The sequence below is a fragment of the Ammospiza caudacuta genome, chromosome 24 (assembly GCF_027887145.1).
Source record: "Ammospiza caudacuta isolate bAmmCau1 chromosome 24, bAmmCau1.pri, whole genome shotgun sequence".
Taxonomy (NCBI): Eukaryota; Metazoa; Chordata; class Aves; order Passeriformes; family Passerellidae; genus Ammospiza; species Ammospiza caudacuta.
Window position 1 is genome coordinate 7671066 of NC_080616.1, and position 22014 is coordinate 7693079.

Below are 22014 nucleotides of genomic sequence, written 5' to 3' on the forward strand. Positions count from 1 at the left end.
GCTGAAATTGATGTAGTAAACAAGCATAATAATTATTCCAACAATATTGAACGGCTGTTATGTCAAATAATCATTCCATATAGATGAAGAAAGCGCTCAGAAATAGCACCATAATTCATGATGCTCCCAGATTAATGTCACAGGAGTTCCACAACCTGCTCCTGGAGACAGGCAGAACTTTCTGCATGGAAAATTAAATATGTATACACAGAGCATATATGAAGGTATCATACATCAAACCAGGTAAGAAACAATACAAAGGGAGGGGGGAAAAAAGCAATTTTTTTGGCCTGGAATGGTTTTGTAAGGATTTCACTGCTTCAGGGACTTCTGCAGGTATCAAAGTAATGAGGAATAGAAAATATTGTCATTGAAACAATAGCCTGGAAGGGATCTTTGGGCTCAAATTTCATTCCAAGTCTTCCCTCAGTAGTAGGTACTGGAAATAATAATAATAATAATAATAATAATAATAATAATAATAATAATAATAATAGTTCCAAAGGGACTCAGGAAAACCCCACTAAATGAACTGCAGCAAATTGCACTTCCCTTCTCCTCCTGCTGATCCTTCAAGAACACTCAGGAAAGTGGCACAAATTTTATAACCTTGTGATGAAGATTAAAAAATAAAGCCCAGTAAAAAACTGCCTGTGAATTATTGAAAGTGTAGCTCATTATAATGGGAGAAATGAACCTTTATTTTCAGTAAGTGACACAGGAGAAGAAGAATGTTGGGATAATGATGCTCAGGCAAAACAATTATTTTTTTTTTGTGATAGAAAACATAAAGTTTATCATTTTGATTACTGTCCTGTTAGGGTTTTTGTGTGCCCAGCTCAGAGATCAATAAATCAGAAGGGTTTTTGGAGCTTCTCCCTGCTCAGAGCAGAGGTGCTGGGGTGGGTAGCTGGTGCTCACCCTGCATCCTCTGCCCAAACCCTGAATTTCTCACAGCCCCAGCTCCTCATTTCTGCCCATATCCCGAATTTCTCACAGCCCCAGCTCCTCATTTCTGCCCAAACTCTGAATTTCTCACAGCCCCAGCTCCTCATTCCTACCAAAACCCTGAATTTCTCACAGCCCCAGCTCCTCATTCCTACCAAATCCCTGAATTTCTCACAGCCCCAGCTCCTCATTTCTGCCCAAACCCTGAATTTCTCACAGCCCCAGCAGCTCCTCATTTCTGCCCAAACCCTGAATTTCTCACAGCCCCAGCTCCTCATTTCTGCCCAAACTCTGAATTTCTCACAGCCCCAGCTCCTCATTTCTGCCCAAACTCTGAATTTCTCACAGCCCCAGCTCCTCATTCCTACCAAAACCCTGAATTTCTCACAGCCCCAGCAGCTCCTCATTCCTACCAAAACCCTGAATTTCTCACAGCCCCAGCTCCTCATTCCTACCCAAACCCTGAATTTCTCACAGCCCCAGCTCCTCATTTCTGCCCATATCCCGAATTTCTCACAGCCCCAGCTCCTCATTTCTGCCCATATCCCGAATTTCTCACAGCCCCAGCTCCTCATTTCACAACAGTCTGACACAAACACCGCGGGCTTGGAGCAAAGCTCAGGATTTACAGGTCCCACCCTTGGCCGTGTCCAAGCCGAGGGTGTGATGCTCTCGCTGATGATCAGAACCAGCTGCTGCAGCAGAAAGGGGAATTTGGGGGCTCCTTCTTGCAGGAAAAAGGACAATAAAAACCTGCAGGGGCTGGAGCTGTTCTGAACACGCTTTTCAGGGATATCTGTGCACCCTCTGCTCCTGCTCTTTTCCCTGGCACTCCCCTGGTTCGGTTTTGGTGACACTTCCCCCACAGCCCGTGTCAGAGTGACGTGACATAACTCTCATCAAGGGGAAATTTAAGGCTTAAGTGCCTTTAAAATGCTGGCATCAGTCACCAGGCTGTGCTCCCTCTCTCTGAATATTACACCCATTATGTGTAATTCTTCGCCTCTCTGAGAAATATTAGCATGTACTTTTCTGCTCGTCAGTCATTTCTTTTGACCTTTGCAGCATCGGCTGCCTTGGAGAGGGTCGCGTTTGTTCTGATGTACCTTCCTGAGCCTCGGGGAGCAGCACAGGTGGGAGCAGGATGCTCCTGCTTGAATCGGGAATGTTCCCTGCAGGGAGTTCCCATCACTCACCCCAGCAGAGCACACTCAGCAGCCCATGCAGTTTCGAAAATTCATTTTATCCCATTTATTTATTGGGTTTCCTTTTGCCACAGAGGCAGCTGGTCCTTGCAGGGTCGTGGCTGTGATTTGAGGGGGTCCCATCCCACCTGGAGTGGGGTCACACCTCCAAAATCCATCCCTTGCTGGCCCTCAGAGCCCAAGTCCTGCTCTGCAGCTCCAAGGGCTGACCCAAAGCCCCCAAAGCGTTTTGGGGTGAGAATCATCCCTCTGAGTTCATGAGTTCTCACTTAATTTTATCCTTCGTTTCCAAATGAGGCAAAAACCCCATAAAACTCAGAAGCAGAAGGATGCAGAGCCTCATCCCAGCCTCAGGGTCACATTCTGAGGCCAAGCTTTCAGATTTTAGTGCCAGTCCATTTACAACCCCCCGCCTCTATGCATAGATCAGGACTTTTTATTTTTATTTGTTTTGTTTGCTGTTTGCTCTGTTACGGATCAGGATCCGAGCTGCCAGCTGGGCTGGGAGGCCAGGACATCACAGATCATTGTTCCAAACCCCTGTCCTGGGGTTCATCCCCGGCACCTCCCGAGCTGCAGAGACAGGGCTGATGTCAGGGTCTGTGCCCCGGGTCAGGAGCACATTCGGGCCACGAGCAGGGGAGAGCTGAGCCAAACCACAGCAGAAAGTGCTGGAACAAAGCAAACTGACACCAACCCGACAGAAATCCGGCGTCAGTCCCCACCCAGTGCAAATCCCTGCGATCCCTCCAGAGCCTCCAAAGCGCTGCCCTCCTAGCCCGGCTCGGAGAACTCGGGAGCTGCTCCAGGAGCGGAAAAATAAACGCTGGGAAGCCACCAGATGGCAGCCGGAGCGGCGGGACCGAGCATCCCGAGCATCTCCTGCGTCCTGAGCCTGTCCTGAATCCCCCTGCATCCCGAGCAGCTCCACATCCCGAGCATCTCCTGCATCCCCTGCACCTCCTGCATCCCCTGCATCCCGAGCACGTCCACATCCCGAGCACCTCCTGAATCCTCCTGCATCCCAAACAGCTCCACATCCGGAGCATCTCCGGCATCCTGAGCTTGTCCTGCATCCACCTGCATCCTCCTGCATCCACCTACATCCTCCTGCATCCACCTGCATCCTCCTGCATCCACCTGCATCCTCCTGCATCCACCTGCATCCTCCTGCATCCCGAGCATCTTCTGCACCCCCTGCATGTCCCGCATCCCCTACACCTCCTGTATCCCGAGCACCTCCACATTCTGAGCACCTCCTGCATCCCCTGCATCCCGAGTGCCTGCTGAATCCTCCTGCATCCCCTGTGCCTCCTGCATCCCCTGCATCTCCTGCATCCCTTGCATCTCCACATCCCGAGCACCTGCTGAATCCTCCTGCATCCCCAGCCCGGACTGGGCATCGCACCCGGGGCACGGAGCTGTGCCCTGAGCACCCGGGACCGGCACCAGGATCGTCCCGCTGTCATCACCCGCGTGCATAAATGATCCCTGTAATTACAGCACGCACAAATCGCGCTGTATTAATCACTGCAGGGCGCTAATTGCTGTGGCCGACACCCCAGCCCGGGGGGAGCCCCCGGCAGCCCCCACAGCCCCGGGTTCTGATGCTGATGGAATCCCTGCCCTGCTCTGTGGGGTGTGCAGGGATGTCCCCAAACCCCCTCGGTGACCCCACCGCAGCCCGGTCTCCCCCATAAACCCTGCTGGCCCCCTGTTTGCTCTCACAGGGCTCCTCTGTGCGCTGCTCCCGTGGCTCTGAGGCCGTAATTGTGGCAACAGATGCTGGGGGAGAGAAGTTCCAGTCCTGGAGCTCTGGCCCTGCTCATTACAGCCTCGGTGAGCGGCCACTTGCACCCCAAAGCTGCTGCTTAATGAGCCTCGCTCGGCAGCCGGCACCAATTAATGCTCAGGCACCTCGGCTCGGGCTTGGAGAATGCAAAGCCAGGGAGTTAAAGCTGAAAGAAGTGAAGGGCAAACCCTCCTGAAGGCCTCCTCCTCAGGGCAGCCCCAGCAATCCTCGCCTGTGCCACGGGGTGCAGTGTGTGCTGTCCATGCCGCGGGGTGCAGTGTGTGCTCTCCATGTACCCACACCCCATTTTCAGAGGTGTTCCAGGGGGTTTACCCCAGAAATGCAGGGCGAGGAGGAGCTGAGAGCCCTCCCCTGTGGAACCTGTGCAGATGTGCTCAGAGCCCAGAGCCCAGAGCAGCTGTGGCTGCCAAAGCGAGCGGAAAACGCGCGGGAATGTTCTACAAAGAGCGCAGGGCGCACGGGGCTGGGCACACGCCTGGGCACACACCCAGGGGCCCCTCCGGGCCTCACAGGGCTGGGGCAGCATTTATCTGTGCTGGAAGGAGAGGATTTGCAGCGCCTCAGCTCTCCAATCCCCTCTGCCAAAGGCTGCTTTCATCCCCAGAGCAGAGAAAGGCAATTGAGGGGGACGTGAGCTGAGCTTTGAGCTGCAGGGGAGCCCATGGAGCGCTAGAAAGTCTCCTTCCCTTCTAGGTCAGTGCTTTGCAGACAGGTCAGGGATCCACCTGCACGTTTAACCCCTCTTTGAAGTGAGAGCCCCTCGTTTCCGGGGCTCAGCAGAGGTGGGCAAGCTCAGTGCACTTCAGAGCAGGGCAGGAGCCCCTCAGCTGTGCTTTGCGGTGGATTTTTCTGCTCAAGAGTCATCCTGCAGCTGAACCCAGCTCACTGAAGGCGCCACAGCTGCGCAGGGGTGACCGTGGCAGTGCCACCATGGTCAGATCCCTGCTGGGGGATCAAAGCTGAGGTGAAGCCACACCTGGGAGCAGTGCAGGTGGGGCTGGCAGCTGTCAGACACCCCCAGAGCTGCTCTGGGGATCTTCTGGCATTCTTCACACACCAGGCCTGAATGCATTTCCTGCTGTGGGTTGTAAGAATTCACTCTTACACTCTAATTTAATGAGGTGCCTTAAATGTGGATTTAATCACTGCATTAGGGTAACGGTCACCGCGTTCCAACTGCAGAGTGCAAACATCTCTCCTGAGCAGGCAGCTCTGCTGCATCCCCATTAATCCAAAAATCATCTCCATATTAATCACTGCACAGATTATCGCTCTGCCCATATCCATTGCCAAGCTGCTAATCCTCCAGCTCCTGCTCTGGGGGCATTGGCTCCCCACCAGCAGCTCCTCCATGGATGGAGGGAGGGAATTCTGCCTTGTTCCAGGGGTGCAGCCTCCCCACTGCACAGCTCCCCTCAAAAGGAGCCAATTCATGTGTGTGTGTGTGTAAATGAGGTGTTTGTTTGAGCCCTGCAATCAGCACAGATCGCTGCATTTCCTGCATGCAGGAAATGCGGCGATCACCCTGCCAACACCCTGAGCTCCAGCAGCTCCTGCCCCGATAGGGACACAGGGAGTTACAGCATCTCCAGAGGGTGATTGGCCTTCCAGAGACACTGATCTCTCTTACTCCCAGCAGGTGAGGTGAATTCCATCCTTCAGCATGGCCAGGGCCACCATTCCTCACTCCTAATCCTTCTGGAAGCATCCAGCCACCACAACATCCAACACAGAAATGCTCTGAGCCCCCTCCCAGGGTGGATTGCAGCACCCCTGCTCCCTGATCTGCTGGGTTGGATTGCAGCATCCCTGCTCCCTGATCTGCTGGGTTGGATTGCAGCATCCCTGCTCCTTGATCTGCTGGGCTGGATTGCAGCATCCCTGCTCCCTGATCTGCTGGGCTGGATTGCAGCATCCCTGCTCCTTGATCTGCTGGGTTGGATTGCAGCATCCCTGCTCCCTGATCTGTTGGGCTGGATTGCAGCATCCCTGCTCCCTGATCTGCTGGGTAACTTTGCAGAATCCCTGCTCCCTGATCTGTTGGGTTGGATTGCAGCATCCCTGCTCCCTGATCTGTTGGGTTGGATTGCAGCATCCCTGCTCCCTGATCTGCTGGGTAACTTTGCAGCATCCCTGCTCCCTGATCTGCTGGGCTGGATTGCAGCATCCCTGCTCCTTGATCTGCTGGGCTGGATTGCAGCATCCCTGCTCCCTGATCTGCTGGGTTGGATTGCAGCATCCCTGCTCCCTGATCTGCTGGGTTGGATTGCAGCATCCCTGCTCCCTGATCTGCTGGCTCGGTGCATTTGCTGTGCTTGCCTTGCCTTGAGCCAATCCCTCCCAGGAAGGGCTCTGGCACTGACCCGGCCTTGTCAAAGGCTGAGACGCTGTTTGAGCGCCTATAAAATATTCATGAGGTCCCTGACCCGGGTTAGAAACCCCTGTACAGCCCGAGGCCATCCTTTGTGGGGAGCTCAGAGACAGCGCAGGTTCCCGCTGCAAAAATCAAATGAACGTCAAAAGAATCCTTAAAAACGCGTGCGGGAGCGCCTCTCCCCCGAGACCATCCCTTTGTGCGGGCTGAACGAGGCAAAAAAAAGGGGACTTTTAAGCATTCCCATCTTCTCCTCAAAGCTCAGCCTAATTGAGTGCGAACAAAAGGGAAAAGGCGCTCTGCTCTGCAGGCAGGCGGCGGCTGGAGCGGAATGACAATGGCAGCGTGTGACACTGCCAGCCCCGGCTCCGGCGGCTCTGCCACCCACCAGAGCCAGCGCCCGGGGTCCGTGTGCTCCCCTGGCATGTCCTGGTGGCTCCTGGAGAACCACTGACACCTTAAAACGAGGTGACCAAGGGTCCAGAGCCAGCTCTGGATGTCCTGGTGGCACCTGGAGAACCACTGACACCTCAGCACAAGGTGTCTGTGTGTCCAGAGCCAGCTCTGGATGTCCTGGTGGCACCTGGAGAACCACTGACACCTCAGTACAAGGTGTCTGTGTGTCCAGAGCCAGCTCTGGATGTCCTGGTGGCACCTGGAGAACCACTGACGCCTCAGCACAAGGTGTCTGTGTGTCCAGAGCCAGCTCTGGATGTCCTGGTGGCACCTGGAGAACCACTGACACCTCAGTACAAGGTGTCTGTGTGTCCAGAGCCAGCTCTGGATGTCCTGGTGGCACCTGGAGAACCACTGACACCTCAGCACAAGGTGTCTGTGTGTCCAGAGCCAGCTCTGGATGTCCTGCCCATGTCTTGGTGGCTCCTGGGCAATCACTGTCACCTTAACATGAGGTGTCCATTTGTCCAGAGCCAGCTCTGGATGTCCTGGTGGCTCCTGGAGAACCACTGTCATCTCAGCACAAGGTGTCCATGAGTCCACAGCCATCTCTAGTATGTCCTGCTGGCTCCTGGAGAAATACTACCACATCAGCACGAGGTTTCCATGCATCACCAGCCAGCTCTGGCACGTCCTGGTGGCTCCTGGTGGCTCCACATGCCCACAGCCAGCTCTGGCAGCCCTGCCCACCCCCCCAGGTTCCCCATCCACCTCCCACCCCTTTGACATGAGGGGTCTGTGTGTCCCACACACGGTTTCATCCCTGGGGTTTCTGTGGTGCCGAGGCTCTCAAATGGAATTAAATCCCCCAACACCCTGGCAGAGGTGCCCAGAGCTGCCCTGCATCCCTGGCAGTGCCCAGTGGAGCACCTGGGACAGGGAAAGGTGTCCTTGCCATGGCAGGGGTGGCGCTGGGTGAGTTTTAAGATCATTTCCAACCCAGCTCATTCTCCACCATCATTCCTGGTGCTCAGCCCACAGACAAACCCATTCCTAGGAGCAATAAAGGCGAGCAGGCATCATAAAACTCCAGTAATCAAATGTGAAAAGAACAGCCCAATTCATTAATAGCCAGACAAGCTGATAGAGACATCCTTAATTATCAAATATTGCCATGGAGTTCATTTTTACCTGAGTTGTTTAAGCCTGACCATCCTCCTTCCCTTTTCCTACACATGTTGCCCTGGGGCAGCATTGAACATTTGTAATTAGATTCCTTCACTGGAGTTAATTATGAGGTGACAATAAAGCCTGAGTGGTTCCCATTTTCCTAAGTATAATTTGGGAGGAAAAACATCCCCTTTGTTTTGGCATCAATATTTGTAATTTTAAGTTGAACATGAACCTCGGGCTGTACTCTTGATCCAAATGGATACAGACGTGTTCATGTTGGATTATGCTGTACATCTATTTTATATTGTGTTTTTATACTTTCACATTATTTTATATCCACTTGCCTGCACAGGCCTGTCAATATTCTGGAGCACAGACAAGATTTCTCTTCAGGATGATCTCTAAATTAATTAATGGGTTTTCATCGTGCTGATGTCAGTCTGGTGCAACATCAATATTTTGCAGGTTCCAGGTTGACCTGGCACCCAGGGTAATGTTTAATGTTTTATTATTATTACTTTTAAATTTTAATTAAATTATCATTTTTATAGCCCCAGCAGGTGAGGGGTCCCAAATGTCCCTTGGAAAGAGCCTGGAGTTGAGAGAGGGGGGATTTAATGTGGATTTTAGTGATCTGCTCCATTTTAAGCACTGAAGTGTCCAATAACACAGAATTAAATTTCCATTACAAATGAGTTGGCCACTTAAACATAACCAGCCCCTGCATAAATAAAGAGCAGGGGATTTTTGTGGCTGTTATTGCCAGCCTGAAATCACTGTCTGATCCCATACAATTCTATGTCACCCTCCAGCTAAGCACTCACAGAAGGGAAAAGATGCTGAAATTTAAACAGGTCAAAATTAATGCCACGGCTGGATTTGATAATTGGAAGTGTCACCTCCATTAGCTCGCCCTGATAACCAGGCTGGAAAAGGCAGCACCAGGATGTCCAAAATCTGCTGCACAATCTGCAGAGTGACAGTGATCAAACAACAGGAGGGGAAATAAGAGCTGGAAAAGGGGATGCAGGGGGTGCCAAGGACAAACTGGGGGGATGAGGGGAAACTCCAGGGTTTTCTGCTGCTGTTTCAGTGCTGGGACCCCCAAAATTCCCATGTGGAATCCCAAACCTGCTGTCCTGACTCTTCCCACGCTGTGTCTGTGGCTCCTCACTCTATCCTGGGTGTGGGTGTGACAGAGGGAGCCAAGCCATCTGCATTTTATATAACCTTTATTAAGCATCACTTGACCTTGTCAGTGCCAATAAAGGCCTGTGAAGTGCACGCCAGATAAAATGTAATTTTTAATTGAGTATCCTTATTACATCTATTAACAAGGTGCAGATGAATACAAATGACCCCATGGTCGATGCTGTCGATTCCTGTTGGAATTTCTTTCTCCTCTGCTGAGCTGAAGGAGTCAATAACCTCCCAAAGGGTCACAGGGAGTGGAGATTTTCCTGGCAGCTGCTGTCCTGCCTCCAGGGTCTGTCTGTGGCAGTAGCCACAAATAAACCAGTACAGGATCAGCATCTCTGAAGGAAAAACACAAAATCCAGCTCCCCCAGCCCTCAGGAAAGCTCTGGGAAACTCAGTTCCTGTTAATTCTTTAAATTTAGACATACCCGAGGCACAGGTGAAAAACAAGTCTCCTCTTTTATTCCCCGATTCACAAATCATGTGAAAACTCCTCTCCACGCTGGGTGGTCACAGCACTGGAATGGTTCCAGGGCCTCCAGCAGCAGAGCAGAGCCCGTGGGATCCATCTGGGGAGGGTAAAGCTGCTGCTTTCAGGGGAGAGACAGCAGGATGGGGCCAAACTGCTCCCCCTGAGGCCCGTGTCAAGCTTTGGTCTCAGTTTGAGGAAAATAAGCTGGAATGACCTGCCTGAGGAGCAGAGTGCTGCTCTGACAGGATGGATTTGCATCCCCTTGAAACGGGAGCAGCTTCCCATCTCCCCATCAGCCCTGCACTAAAAACCAGAGGATTCAGACTCAAATGTCCATAAAACCCCATCCTGGGACAGCACTGAACTCCCTGCTGTGACCCACAGCGTGCCAGGCCTTCCCCTTCTGGCTCAGATCTATCCTTTTTGGTACCTAATTTGTAAAGAAAAAAACCCAAAACCACCCCTTGAGATCCTCCAGAACAAGCAGTGAGACCTCTTGTTCCACATCCACGTTTCTTCTTTAATGCTTCCTTAAGGGTCTCCATTTTTCTGTCACTTATCATCACCCAGAGTAATTTGGGGCTGTTAGAGAAAGTTCATTGCTGTAATTGCGACCATATTGGTCATTAAAGATGACAGACAGCTGCTGGAGAAGTCACTCGCCGGTTCTGCTGCTCAGCAGATGCCTCTCAGCATTTGCTGAGATCTTGGCTTGAATTTATGAAATGGAAGCAAAAGTGTTTCACCTCAAGGACTGAGCGTTTCAGTGAGGGGAAAACACAAAGAACTCACCCAGGTCTTTTATTTACAAACAGGGTTTGATGCTCCTGCTTCAGGAGGGGAAATAAATGGAATTTCATGCTGCTCCTGCCTGGAGCTGGATGGGCTTTAAGGTCCCTTCCAACCCAAACCAGTCTAGAATTCCCACTGGAATAAATGGGACTGGATGGGCTTTAAGGCCCCTCAAACCCAAACCAGTCTGGGATTCCCACTGGATTAAATAGCACTGGATGGGCTTTAAGGTCCCTTCCAACCCAAACCACTCTGGAATTTCCATTCACCCATTTCTTGCTGCTGGGATTCAGTAAATAAATATTCCTCACACAATTAATGCCACATACTTGAAAACAAGGAGCTACTCAAGGAGGGTTTTTTTAACCAGTAAACTTTATTTATATATAACAACAGTACAAAGTGAGTCCTTGGCTTGCAAAATAGGAGTGTTTCATATTTACAATAGGTACACAATAATATATTAGAATAATAACAAAACCCCCTTTTATTTCCTTGGAACATTTTTAAATACTTAAACTTTCTTACATTTTTTTTTCCACAACACTTGTAAAAACAACAAAAAACAGACAATCATCTTAAAAAAAAATATAATACAGAACTCCAGTGTGTCAAGTATAACGGGGAAGGGAGGAGCCAGAGAAGGACACGGTGGAATGGGCACAGATACAAATTCAATTCCTTGTTCCTGCCAACACACAAATCCCCTAAAACTGCTGGGGGCTGCTCCGTAAGGAGAAGGGGAAGAAGAAATATCAGAATCTGTTCCACAGCTGATATACCTCTACATTCTGTGACGTTTTTTGGGGGCACTCCAGAAGTTTTAGTACCTGTACATTCCCTTGCCCCTGCTGCTTCTCCACGGTGCCATCAACACCAGAACTCAGCAGCAAGAGAAGGACATTTCTGCTGCACCTTCTGAAGCCATGAATATCGTGGCCAAATCAGCTTTCTCCCCTCCCCAGGGCTCCTCGTGCCCCTTTGTGTGCCCAGTCCTCGGGAGGAGAAGCTGTTGCATAAACTTCCAAGCTTATTCGAAAGAGAGGTATTAAAAATCCCAAAGGAAAGGCCATCCAGGAGATCTGGTGTTTGATTTGGCAGCCCTGGGAGGCCCAGGGGGTTTGGGATATTTGGGATATTGTCCGTGCAAGTGGATGGACCTTGCGGGCCCTTGGGGCGTGTTCCTCAATGCTGCAGAAAGGGAATTTCTTCAGGGTTTTGTTCCACGGTTACAAAGGAAGGAGAGGGATGGGAAACACAGGGACAAAGGGGGATCTGAAAGAACAAGCACAGAGACACTGCCATGCTCACAGCACGGCCACAACACCGCTGGTGCCACCTCAGACACCCTGCAGGGACAGAGTGGCATTTCCAGCAGGGAGCAGGGGGGCTCGGCCATCCCGCACTGCCCCGCCCTTCCACCTCCCCTTCTCTGACCCCAGCACCCCAGAGAGCACCCTGGGGTGCAGGGCACACACCACAGAGCCCCGGTTTTCTTCCAGGAGCCAGGAAGGCACCAGGCACACCCACAGCTGGGGCTCTGGCCGCTCCATTCCATTGCTCCGTTCCACTGCCTGCCCAGAACAGGACCAGCACCCACATCTGGGGCTTTTCAGGGTGAAGGAGCTTTCACAAAGCCTTCCAGACAGCCAAAACCTCCCATCCTCTCCCCCTGCCAAACTAACCTGACCACAGTGCACTGAAACTGCACATTTGGGGTTGCTCAGCTCAGCGGTTCCCCACCAGCCCCTTTGCAGTGCACACATGTCTTACTCTGATTGTTTCCCCACTGAATTTCTCATCAATAAAACCAAACCATCCTGCCCGTGCAGGTGGCCTCAGAGCTGGTCCCAGAGCTTTGCCCTCAGCCTCTGATCTGCTGGCCTCTGGTTTTGGGTCCAGGCTGGGTGTTTGCACCAAGGACAGGGCTGTGCTCTGAGCTCCTCCTCACACACAACTCTGCACAATGTCACAGATCCTGCACTCTTGCCTTGCAATTCCTGGTACAAATGTGGATCTGGAATAGGATGGCTGAAGCTCTGTGGCATTTTAATGCATCTTTGATGTCAGTTATTTCCCCTCCTCAGAACATTTTCTCTTCTCTCCAGGGCACAGTCACTCGTGAGCTCTCCCTGATGGCCCAGCTTATTCAAGTCAGTCTCTTTTAGTTTCATTTAGTTTGGGGAGCTGAGTCCCTGTGACAGGTGAGCTCTGACAGCACAGGAAGCTGCATGGAGAGCAGCCAGTGACAGCAGAACGTGGCTGGGCTGCTGCCAGGGAAGGGGCTGGAGGCTCTGGAGCAGCACAGGGGCCGTGCTGGGAGCTGCTCTGCCCTGTGCCAGCCTGGCCTTCCCCATCCCTGCTGGCTCCTGGGGACCTCTGGGAATGAGACCTTGTTTGGAGGCTGTTCCCACTGCAGGAGGGGATGCTCTGACCCTTTTCCCACACAGATTTAAACACCAAGATCCCCACAAGGAGCTCGGAGCCAGCAGCGAGCAGAATGCAACCCCAGAGCCTGAAACCCTCTCGCCTTTGCCCTCCACGTGCCCACCCAAACTGTTTCCTACATTGGGACATATTTTTGTGGAGTCCAGTGGAAGGTAGCAGGGAACACTGACGTGGGGATGGGCCACCAGGATTTTAAGACAGAGTGTGGAAGGCACTGCTGTGATGAAGGTTGGCACTGCACTCATTGTCCCCAGCGTGTCACAGCCCCAGCCCTGGGGAGGCACCGCTGTCCCCACGTCCGTCCTTCAGGGAAAAACCTGAAATTCCACACCTGGGATGCTGCTGGGATGCAGCCAGGCTGTGGCAGCAGTTTTGTTCCTCAGTGCTGGGTCCTCACTGCTGCACACAGGGTATCCATGCTGGATTTCACAGGGTGGGTCCCCACTGCTGCACACAGGGTATCCAGGATTTCCAGGGTTCTGGATTTCACAGGGTGGGTCCTCACTGCTGCACACAGGGTATCCAGGATTTCCAGGGTTCTGGATTTCACAGGGTGGGTCCTCACTGCTGCACACAGGGTTTCCAGGGATATCCATGCTGGATTTCCCAGGGTTTCCAGCCGTGCTGACCCCTCCTGCCTCCCTTCAAACCCATCCTTTATGGCAAAGCGTGGACCCCTCGCTGCCCACACCCTCTGAGCTTTGTTGGCTGGCGGGGCTCAGGCAGGGCCAGCCGTGCCTGCGAGCTCCCCTCTGCTGTGTGGGGTTTGATAAAGGCTTTCAAGGTGGAGAAGCGTTTGATTAGCACCTCGCTCCCCCTCGGAGTGGGTGCTTTGATAGCTCGTGAGCAGAAGATGAAAGGGAATTATTCAAGCGGTGACACCAGGCAGAGAGATCCCGGCAAGTGACGTCTCCCACTTTGATGTTGGAATACCTGAAACGCAGCGAGCTGGAGACTCCAAACTCTGGGCAGCCTTGCAGGAGGAGGGGGGCAATGAGAGGGACGTGAAATCGTTTCATCTAAGGCAAGTGCCCCCTCCTGACCAACCCTCGAGTCCAGTTTGCTGCCGGTGCGAAGAAAATGCCATTTCTGAGATCTGAAGCTTCCTCCTCCCGAAGGAGGAATGGAAATGTTGGATGCAAACAGGGCAAGAGATTCCCAGCGCTCTGCCTCAGGGGGATATGTTGCTTCAATCCATATAATTGCCTGTAAAGATCCATAATTAATGTCAACCACCACGAGAAGATTCTTGGCAATGTATTTCTAGGCCACCCCTCCAGCCAGGACTGAGCTGTTCCCTCTGCCATGCTCCCAAAGGTTTTCCAGGTGATGGAAGAGGAATTTTTGCTGTTTCCTTTGGGATTCAGTCAGAAGTGTAAGAGCTTACTGGTTTGCAAAGTGCTCCTGCTGCTTCCCCTTTTTCCTTCTCTCTGCTCAAATCGTCCCACAGCACAGAAGATTAACTCAGTTGTCCCCTTGTCTCCTTAATGTCCTCCCAGAGAATCCAGGGGGTGTGGGGGGACCTCCATTTCTGCTGAGAAAATACAGGGGAGGGGGAATGACAAAGCCTTGGCTTGGGGGGGTGCTCCTGGCCAGAGGGGAGGGAGCAGGAGGAGGAAAGCAGGAGGATGAAAAGCTACACAAGAGATGCAGAGAGGAGCACCATGAGGGCTGTGGGGCAGGGACACTGTCAGCAGGCCCAGGTGATGCACAGCCAGGCCTTTGCTTTGGGCTGTACTCCTATTTTGTGAGTCCTGCAGAGGAAACTCCCCAGACTGGTATTTGGAAGCGTTTGGAAGTCCTTCGGGAGTTTTTTGGAGTGCTCTCTTTGGGTTTCAGAGTACCACGAGAACTTGGAGAACCCAAACCAACAACCACAGCTAGGACAGACGTGGCAATCCCTCGGCTAAGCTGTGTGATGGATCACTGTGAACAGCAGGAGCAGAACCAGCAAAAAGCCTGCAGGACTCCAAAGCCTGGCCCTGTGCCATGCCCTGGGTACCTGCAGCAAAGAGCAGGCCAGGCTGGGGACTGCCCCAATGACATTCCTGGGCTCTGCAGTGCCTGACTTTTAGTAGGACTTTTGCACATTTTTTGCCTCAGAAATGAGATTCACCATGGAGCGGGATCCCCGGGAAGGGAACTCTCGGATAACAGGCAGCACAAACACTGCTCTGCCTTTCAGTCTCTGTTTCTGCCACTCTCCCCCTGTCTCAGTAAATCCAGCGCTCAGGCTGCTGTAAATGTCAAGAACTTATTGCACAAGGTTGATTATTATCATCAGTATTTTCTGCTTTTCAGAGAGACTCACAGAAGTGGATTACCAAAAGAAAGTGGACTTGGCATGGCTTTTACTGAATGGTAATTAAACCAAGTTTCCTGAGTATTTCTCTACGTGCTTCTCCCCTCCCCTGGTGCTGGACTGCAGGACACAGAGGGCCAGCTGGGCTCCTCCAGGCAGGAATGCTGCAGGAGGGGGATGGAGTTGGAAATGGATTTTCCTTCAACACACACTGGCTGCAAACGAAGATCCCAGTCAGTGTGACACTGCCTGGGCAGACACCAGGGATTATTTTGCTGCCATTGCCAAGCTCCTGCAGCCAACTCTTGTATTTCCATCAGGCCTCCTCTCCCTGCCCTCCCCACTGCATCCTGCACACGCATCAATATTTACTACAGAGAGAAATATTTACAGCACTCCTTCCCCTCCTGGCACTCCACAAAGGGACACACATAAGCTTTGGTGTCTTTGAAAGAAATAACACTCACAAACATTTGCCTGTCCCTGGCCGCAGGAGCATGTGCCGTGGGGGCCAGCAAGGAACTGAGGAGAACAACAAGACGCCGACACAGAGACACGACAGCAGAGCTGGCTGGCCCGGGGGTGCTGGTTAAGGTTTGCTCTTGCCTGGAGCAGAGATTTCTCTCCCTTTCCCAGTGGAAATGCAAGTCCTGGCCCTGGGTGAGGCGGCAAACGCTGGAGGAGACAGACACCCAAAGGGAGCCTGTGCTCAAGGACTGCACGTCCAGCAGAAAATCAACAAAATCTGCTCTCCCAGCATCCAGGCTCTTCAAGTATTGTCACCATAAACATCAGGGTTTGGGGGGTGTTGCAGTGAGAAATCAGAGCTGGCTGCTGGAGACCCCCAAAACCGACCTGGAGGTGTCAGCCCAGCTCTGCCTTGGCTCACGTGGCACCTGCAGGAACCAGCAGTGGACACTGAACGGATCAGTGTTGGTCACTGTTGGATAACCATGGCCAAGTTGGACACTGCTGGATCACCATGGCCTTGCTGGACACTGCTGGACATTGCTGGATCACCATGGCCTTGCTGGACACTGCTGGACACTGCTGGATCACCGTGGCCTTGCTGGACACTGCTGGATCAGCCAGATGCAGGTGGAAAAGGGAAAAGCAATGAAATTCAGATCTTTCCTCATTCAACAGTAAATGGGATTAAAAAAAAAAAATAGATGCATTGACACCATATAAATATATGGATAAAGCTGGATTTCAACACAGGTCAGATGATGTGGTGGTTTTGCAATTCAGGTAAAGTTCCTTCTAGTGCCTCTAAGTTACTCAGCCACTGGACTATTTTCGGGCAAAACTGCTATTTTGCTTGTGTAAAAAGGTGTGGTGCAAACTTGTGCTCCTATGTGTTGTAAGAATCCCAAACGAAGACATTTTGGTTTTCCAGATGTTCCAATTGTGTGACAGTCCGTTTGCAGAATGCCTGAGCCGTGTCCTTGGAAGGCTCTCAGGGACAGGATTCAGAGCTGATCCTCCTTGCCAGGATTATCTCTATGGCCTCTGTGGTTTTTGCTCTATTTTTTTTTTCTTTTTCTTCCTTTGTTTTGTTTTTTTTTTTTTTTTTTTTTAAAAACCCCTTTAAATAAAGTTTTATTTTCCAATATACATTAAACAACTTTCATGCAAAGCAGCAGTCGTGGAGACATCCAGACTTTCCAGGTTCCTTCTTTGCGCGTACACTCGAAAAAATGATCCACCTTGCTTGGACTGTGATGGAGATGCTTCATCTTCCCTTCCTGCCCTTCCAAACTGGATCCTGTATGATTTTTGAACACAGCCAGTCCTTGAGCCAGGCCCTGCTCTCTCCAGAAGAGCCTTGGGGGGGTGTGTCCAGTGCTTTTCTTGCTTGTTCTCCCTCTGAATTCCCGAGAGTCCGTGCGATGCTCTGCCCTTTGCTGCCCGTGACCTTTCCTCAGCTCTCGAAGGACATGGCCCCAATGAGTTGCTCTACTTTGTAAGCCAAGCGCTGCCTCCGAGCCTGCTCGTCCTGCTCCAGAGCTCCGATGAGCTGGGGGAGAGAACGGGAAAAAGGGGAAAAAAATGAATCAGAGAGAGAAATCAGCGTGAGAGAGGGGGTGGGAGAGGTGGGTGGGCAGTGAGTGTGAGCAACTCCATGTGAGGAGCTGTGAAATCCCAATAAATAGCAAAGCATCTTGGCTGTCCTTGGTTTGTTGGACCCCTCCATACCCACCCAACAAAAACTACTCTGGTGCCTTGGACTCCACATTTCTGGTGCCTTGGAGTCCACGTTTCTTGTCTCGTTTAGCAGGAAAGCGATGAGATTTTTCAAGCCTAATGGGAAAATAGCCGTGGCGTTGTATCACAAATGGCTACATGCAGTTCAATGACAAAACCCTTCCGTTTCACGGACATAATTACAAAATCGGTTCTTCTTGCAGAGAAATGAAGGGGTGGAACAGATGGCGAGAACTTGGTTTCAAGTGATGCATTCATTAAAGGAGCTCAGGCTGCCAGGAAACCTTTGCAAACAGGAGCCTGTGCCACTACAACGGGGATTTGGACCGTGCTGCTCCCAAAGGACACTGAGGTTTCTGGGGAGCTTTGATGGGTCATGAATATTTTCCACATCAGTGGGCGCATGCCAGAGCTGAGGTATCCAGGTGCTCCCACAATATTTCAGCTCTCAATCCTCCTGGGGAGGATGCTACAAGTGTGGCCAATCCCAAACCCCTCTGTGCGTGAAGAGAACAGCGGGGCAGGAGCGGCGCCAGCTACAGCCGGGCTGAATCCAGGGAAGGGAGGGCAAGGAGCTCTGGGAGGCAGCAGAGGGATCCCTACACAGCCCAGCACTGCTTCTGCTCTCCCACACACCTGCCATGGGGCCCTGTCACCCTGGGGACACCACGGCCCAGGGGACATGCTGCCTGGAGCACACCATTGCCCCAGGGGACACCACCACGGCCCAGGGGACGCTGCTGCCCACACCCACCTCCTCGCTGTACTTGCTGACGTAGGAGTAGATCTCGTTGAGGGCGCTCAGCATGTTGAACTCCACGGCGTGCAGGCGCGACTGCTCGGCGAGGTAGGCGTTCATGTCCTGGTCACTGATGGCCGGGAGCTTGGCAATGTCGGCATAATACCTGCAGAAATGAGGGGGAAAATGAGAAACGGGAACGTCCCAAATGCCCCTGTTCCCCCTGGGATTTAAGCCAAGCTCTGCAGGGATAAGAACATATTTTTGTTTTGTGTTTGCATCCAGCAAAACGGGATTTTGGGCTGTAATGAGCTGAAAACAGGAGCAGCGGTGCTTGGTGGGGCTGAGAACCACCCTGCAGCATCACTGCTGGTCCTTGTGTGTCACAGACATCTTTTATGAAAATCCTTTCCTTAGGATCTTTCCTCCTGAGAAGCTGAGAGGCCTCAGGAACAAAATGTAAACAATGATTATTTGCTGCTGTGGAATGCAACAGGTGCATCTGTGATTGGCCTCGTGTGGCTGTTTCTAATTAATGGCCAACCACAGTGAGTTGATTCAGACAGAGTCTGAGCCACAAGCCTTTGTTATTATTCTTTCTTTTCCATTCTTAGCAAGCCTTCTGATGAAACCTTTCTTCTATTCTTTTAGTATCGTTTTAATGTAATATATATCATAAAATAATAAATCAAGCCTTCTGAACCATGGAGTCAGATCCTCGTCTCTTCCCTCATCCTCGGATCCCTGTGAACACGGGCACACTTGTGCTTCCCTTCCACTCGGGATGCTCTGCCCTGAGATCCATGGGGTTTCAGAGCACCCTGCGCCCACAGGATGTTCTGCCCTGAGATCCATGGGGTTTCAGAGCACCCCCAGCCCCACGCGCTGCCCTCACCTCTCCACCCAGCTCTTGTAGCTGGGGATGTCCTTGGCGTACAGCAGCTTGTTGGAGGGGGAGTCCTTGCCCAGGCGGTGCTCCGAGGTGGAGCAGGAATCCATGAAGGTCTGAGCCACCACGGACAGGCAGGCGTCCGTGATGCTGCCCTTGTGGATGTCGAACACGAACTGGGGGTTTTTGATCACGTTCACCCAGAAGCGCAGGGGGAGGCTGGGAGGCAAAGGGAGAATTGGAATGAAACGAAAGACAAAAGGAAAAGGCTCGTGCTGTGGATGGTGCTCCCAGGCAGAACGCCAGTGGTGGGGACAATAAGAGAAGAATTTAAACAGGAGCTGGGCCGAGGCCATCAAGCACTAGTTGCTGCTTGTGGATCCTGCCATGCCCAGGAGCTGCTCCAGCTCAAATCCCACATGGAGCAGTGGAGGAGGTGAAGGGCAGGGCAGGGCAGGGCTGGGCAGTTTAGGGGTACTCGGGGAGCATCTGCAGGAGGAGCCCATCAGGAGGAGCTCCCCAGAGCAGGGTCAGTGTGGGGTGAGCCCTGGCACTGATCAGCTCTGCCCAGCCGCTCTCCAGGACCCACGAGCTGGCAGCAGGAACCACAGGATTTGTCCCCAGATCCCGGGGCCTTTGCAATCAAAGGGGAATTATTATTCCTTTTTTTCTCTGGCTGTATAGCAGGATCAAAAAAGCAGCTGCTGCTTTCTATTACCTTTCAAGTCGCAGCTCTCTCTGTCTCTCCAGCTCGCTGAAGGCTGCAGCCTTAACTCTTGCAGTGCTGCAGGAGAGCAGCTCAGCCCCAGCCCCAAACATCCCAGCTCCCTCTTCCAAACTTCCATTTGCTTGGACCTGGTCCAGGGGCAGCCTTCTCCCACATCCTCACAAAAATTCCCTTTCTGGAAATGCTGCAGCTCAGCTGAGATGGAGAGAAGGAAGGTCCAGGCCTGGTGGAGCCTGTTGGCTCTGGCAGACCAAACTCTGGTGGTCATTGCTTTCTTTTTCTCTCGTAATTTCTTGTGGTTCTACAGTTTTTATCCCAATAACTCCTTCTAAGGCTTTTAAAGTTAATAGTTTTGAGCTTCCCACTGCCTTAGCAGGGAAGCAGTTTTTGCAGCCATGATGATTAGGGGCCTTTTAAACCACGAGGGACTCGGGGGAAAATGCAAGGTCTTCAGGGAACAACCATTTGTTGTGCTTTTTTATTCCTTTCTTGCAGAGGTAAATTTCCAACCCACAGAGGTTTTAATCCTAAAATAGCAGCAGAGGCAGAGATGTGGGAGCTCCCACTGCTTGGAGAGGCTGGACCTGGCTGCAGCCCATGCCTGGGGCATGCAGAGCTGGCTCCTTCTCCCTGTGCCACCTCCTGCTGATGCCCAAATGCTCCAGGTGCTTCCCAAAGTGATGGGGAAGGTGCAGCCACTGGCTGAGCTCCCCTTCCAAGCCAGTGCTGGCATTTGTGGCACAGCAGGGCTGTGCAGGCAGCATAGGGCAGGCACTGGAACCTTGATTTCCACTCTTTCCAAAGTCCAGATGTGCAGATCTACAGCCTGAGGGCAGTGTCCATCTCCCACCCTGGGTATAGAAGATAGCCAGGCTATCTCCCTTACCTTCTGAATCAGAATATTTCAGGATTTTAGCATCCTGTGAACACTGGCAGCCCACCAAGGCTCCCACCCCGTGAGCTTTGTGTTCTGCTTTGGGACTTGACCATTCCCAGCCCTTCTCAAAATGATTCCCTACATCTTTTTTTGCCCAGAATCACAGAACACCCAGAGAGACAGCCAGGCTATTGCCCTCCCCTTCTAAATCAGAATATTTCAGGATTTTAGCATCCTGTGAGCACTGGCAGCCCACCAAGGCTCTCACCCCATGAGCTTTGTGTCCTGCTTTGGGGCTTGGCCATTCCTAGCCCATCCCAAAACCATCCCCCACACCATTTTTTGCCCAGAATCCCCCAGATTTGCCCCCTTTCCCCTGTTACCAGTTGCTCTTCCAGGTGTGCCGGACGTCGGTGTCGTGGATGCCGTGCTTGTCCGCCTGCTCGTCCAGGAAGTCAAACATGTACTTGATGGCCAGGGGCAGGGCACTGCCCCGGTGCACCGTGCTGAACAGCGTCTCAAACAGGTCATCCACGAACTTCTGCAGCGTGCCCTGGTGGCAGGAGGGCAGATCAGACAGATTCTAGCTTGTTTTTGTAATGTAATTTTATTTAGGGGTTTGTTCGCCTCTGCGCAGGACGGGGGTAATTGAGGTTTTCTCTTGGAAAGGCTCTGTTTCACTGAGGGTTTCAGAATTTCTGGCTTGTGGGCTTCAGTCAACAAAAAGGAGATTCCCAGAGCCAGAAGATACAGAGGGGATAAATGAACATTGACAAACATCACCCCCGGTGTGGTCAGAGACACCTGGTCTTGGAAATGATTGATAAGAGAACCAAAGCACGAGGACCAAATTAGCACTGAAAGGATCAATAACCAATAGGAGATCAAGTTCTGAGAACTGTGGGATTTAGAAGCAGTGAATGTGAATTTCCTTGGAGGTTTTATGTATAAATATGTGAAAAATGGGGTAAAACCCATGTGTGATGGAATGATTTTCACTGCACAAGCCAGGCACGTGTGGATGAAATAATTTCTATTGCACTACCTGGCCAGAATAAAGTATTAACTAATTCTCTGATATTGAAAAGATGCTGTTGGAAGTTTCTGTTTTTCCTGCAGTTTTGGTGACAGAAGCAGCAATCCAGGGGGTGAGGGGAGGGACAGGCACTCCCTGGCCAAGCAGTGGTGGCAGGAAGGGACACCAAATGTTACCAGCCCCAAAAAGTGCCACCACAGATCCCATGGGAATAACCAAGGTCAGGGTCTTTCAAAAAGCTCCAGCCTGCAGCTACTCACTCATTTACTCTTTATTTCTAACCTGAAATATTTATTTTTTTGCTTTCCAGAGCACAGCTGTGTTATCCACACCAATGAGCACAAGGAGAAAGGCAGGAAAATCATGTCTGGTTGAGGGAGTGGGTAAATATTTCCAGGCACTGCTTCATTCACCAATT

The 22014-nt window shown here is 51.8% G+C and overlaps 1 protein-coding gene across 1 annotated transcript in view; it reads right to left on the minus strand.

Moving 5' to 3' along the window:
- Positions 1–10803: 10803 nt before the first annotated feature.
- PLXNA2 (plexin A2) overlaps positions 10804–22014 on the minus strand; it is a 137342-nt gene continuing 126131 nt past the window's right edge. The window contains exons 29-33 of the mRNA XM_058819577.1: positions 20944–21113; positions 18963–19175; positions 18083–18233; positions 15588–17140; positions 10804–14349 (exon numbers count right to left, since the gene is read on the minus strand). Coding sequence (XP_058675560.1) covers positions 17045–17140; positions 18083–18233; positions 18963–19175; positions 20944–21113 — 630 coding nt within the window. The 3' untranslated portion in view covers positions 10804–14349; positions 15588–17044. The remainder of the gene's footprint in view (positions 14350–15587; positions 17141–18082; positions 18234–18962; positions 19176–20943; positions 21114–22014) is intronic.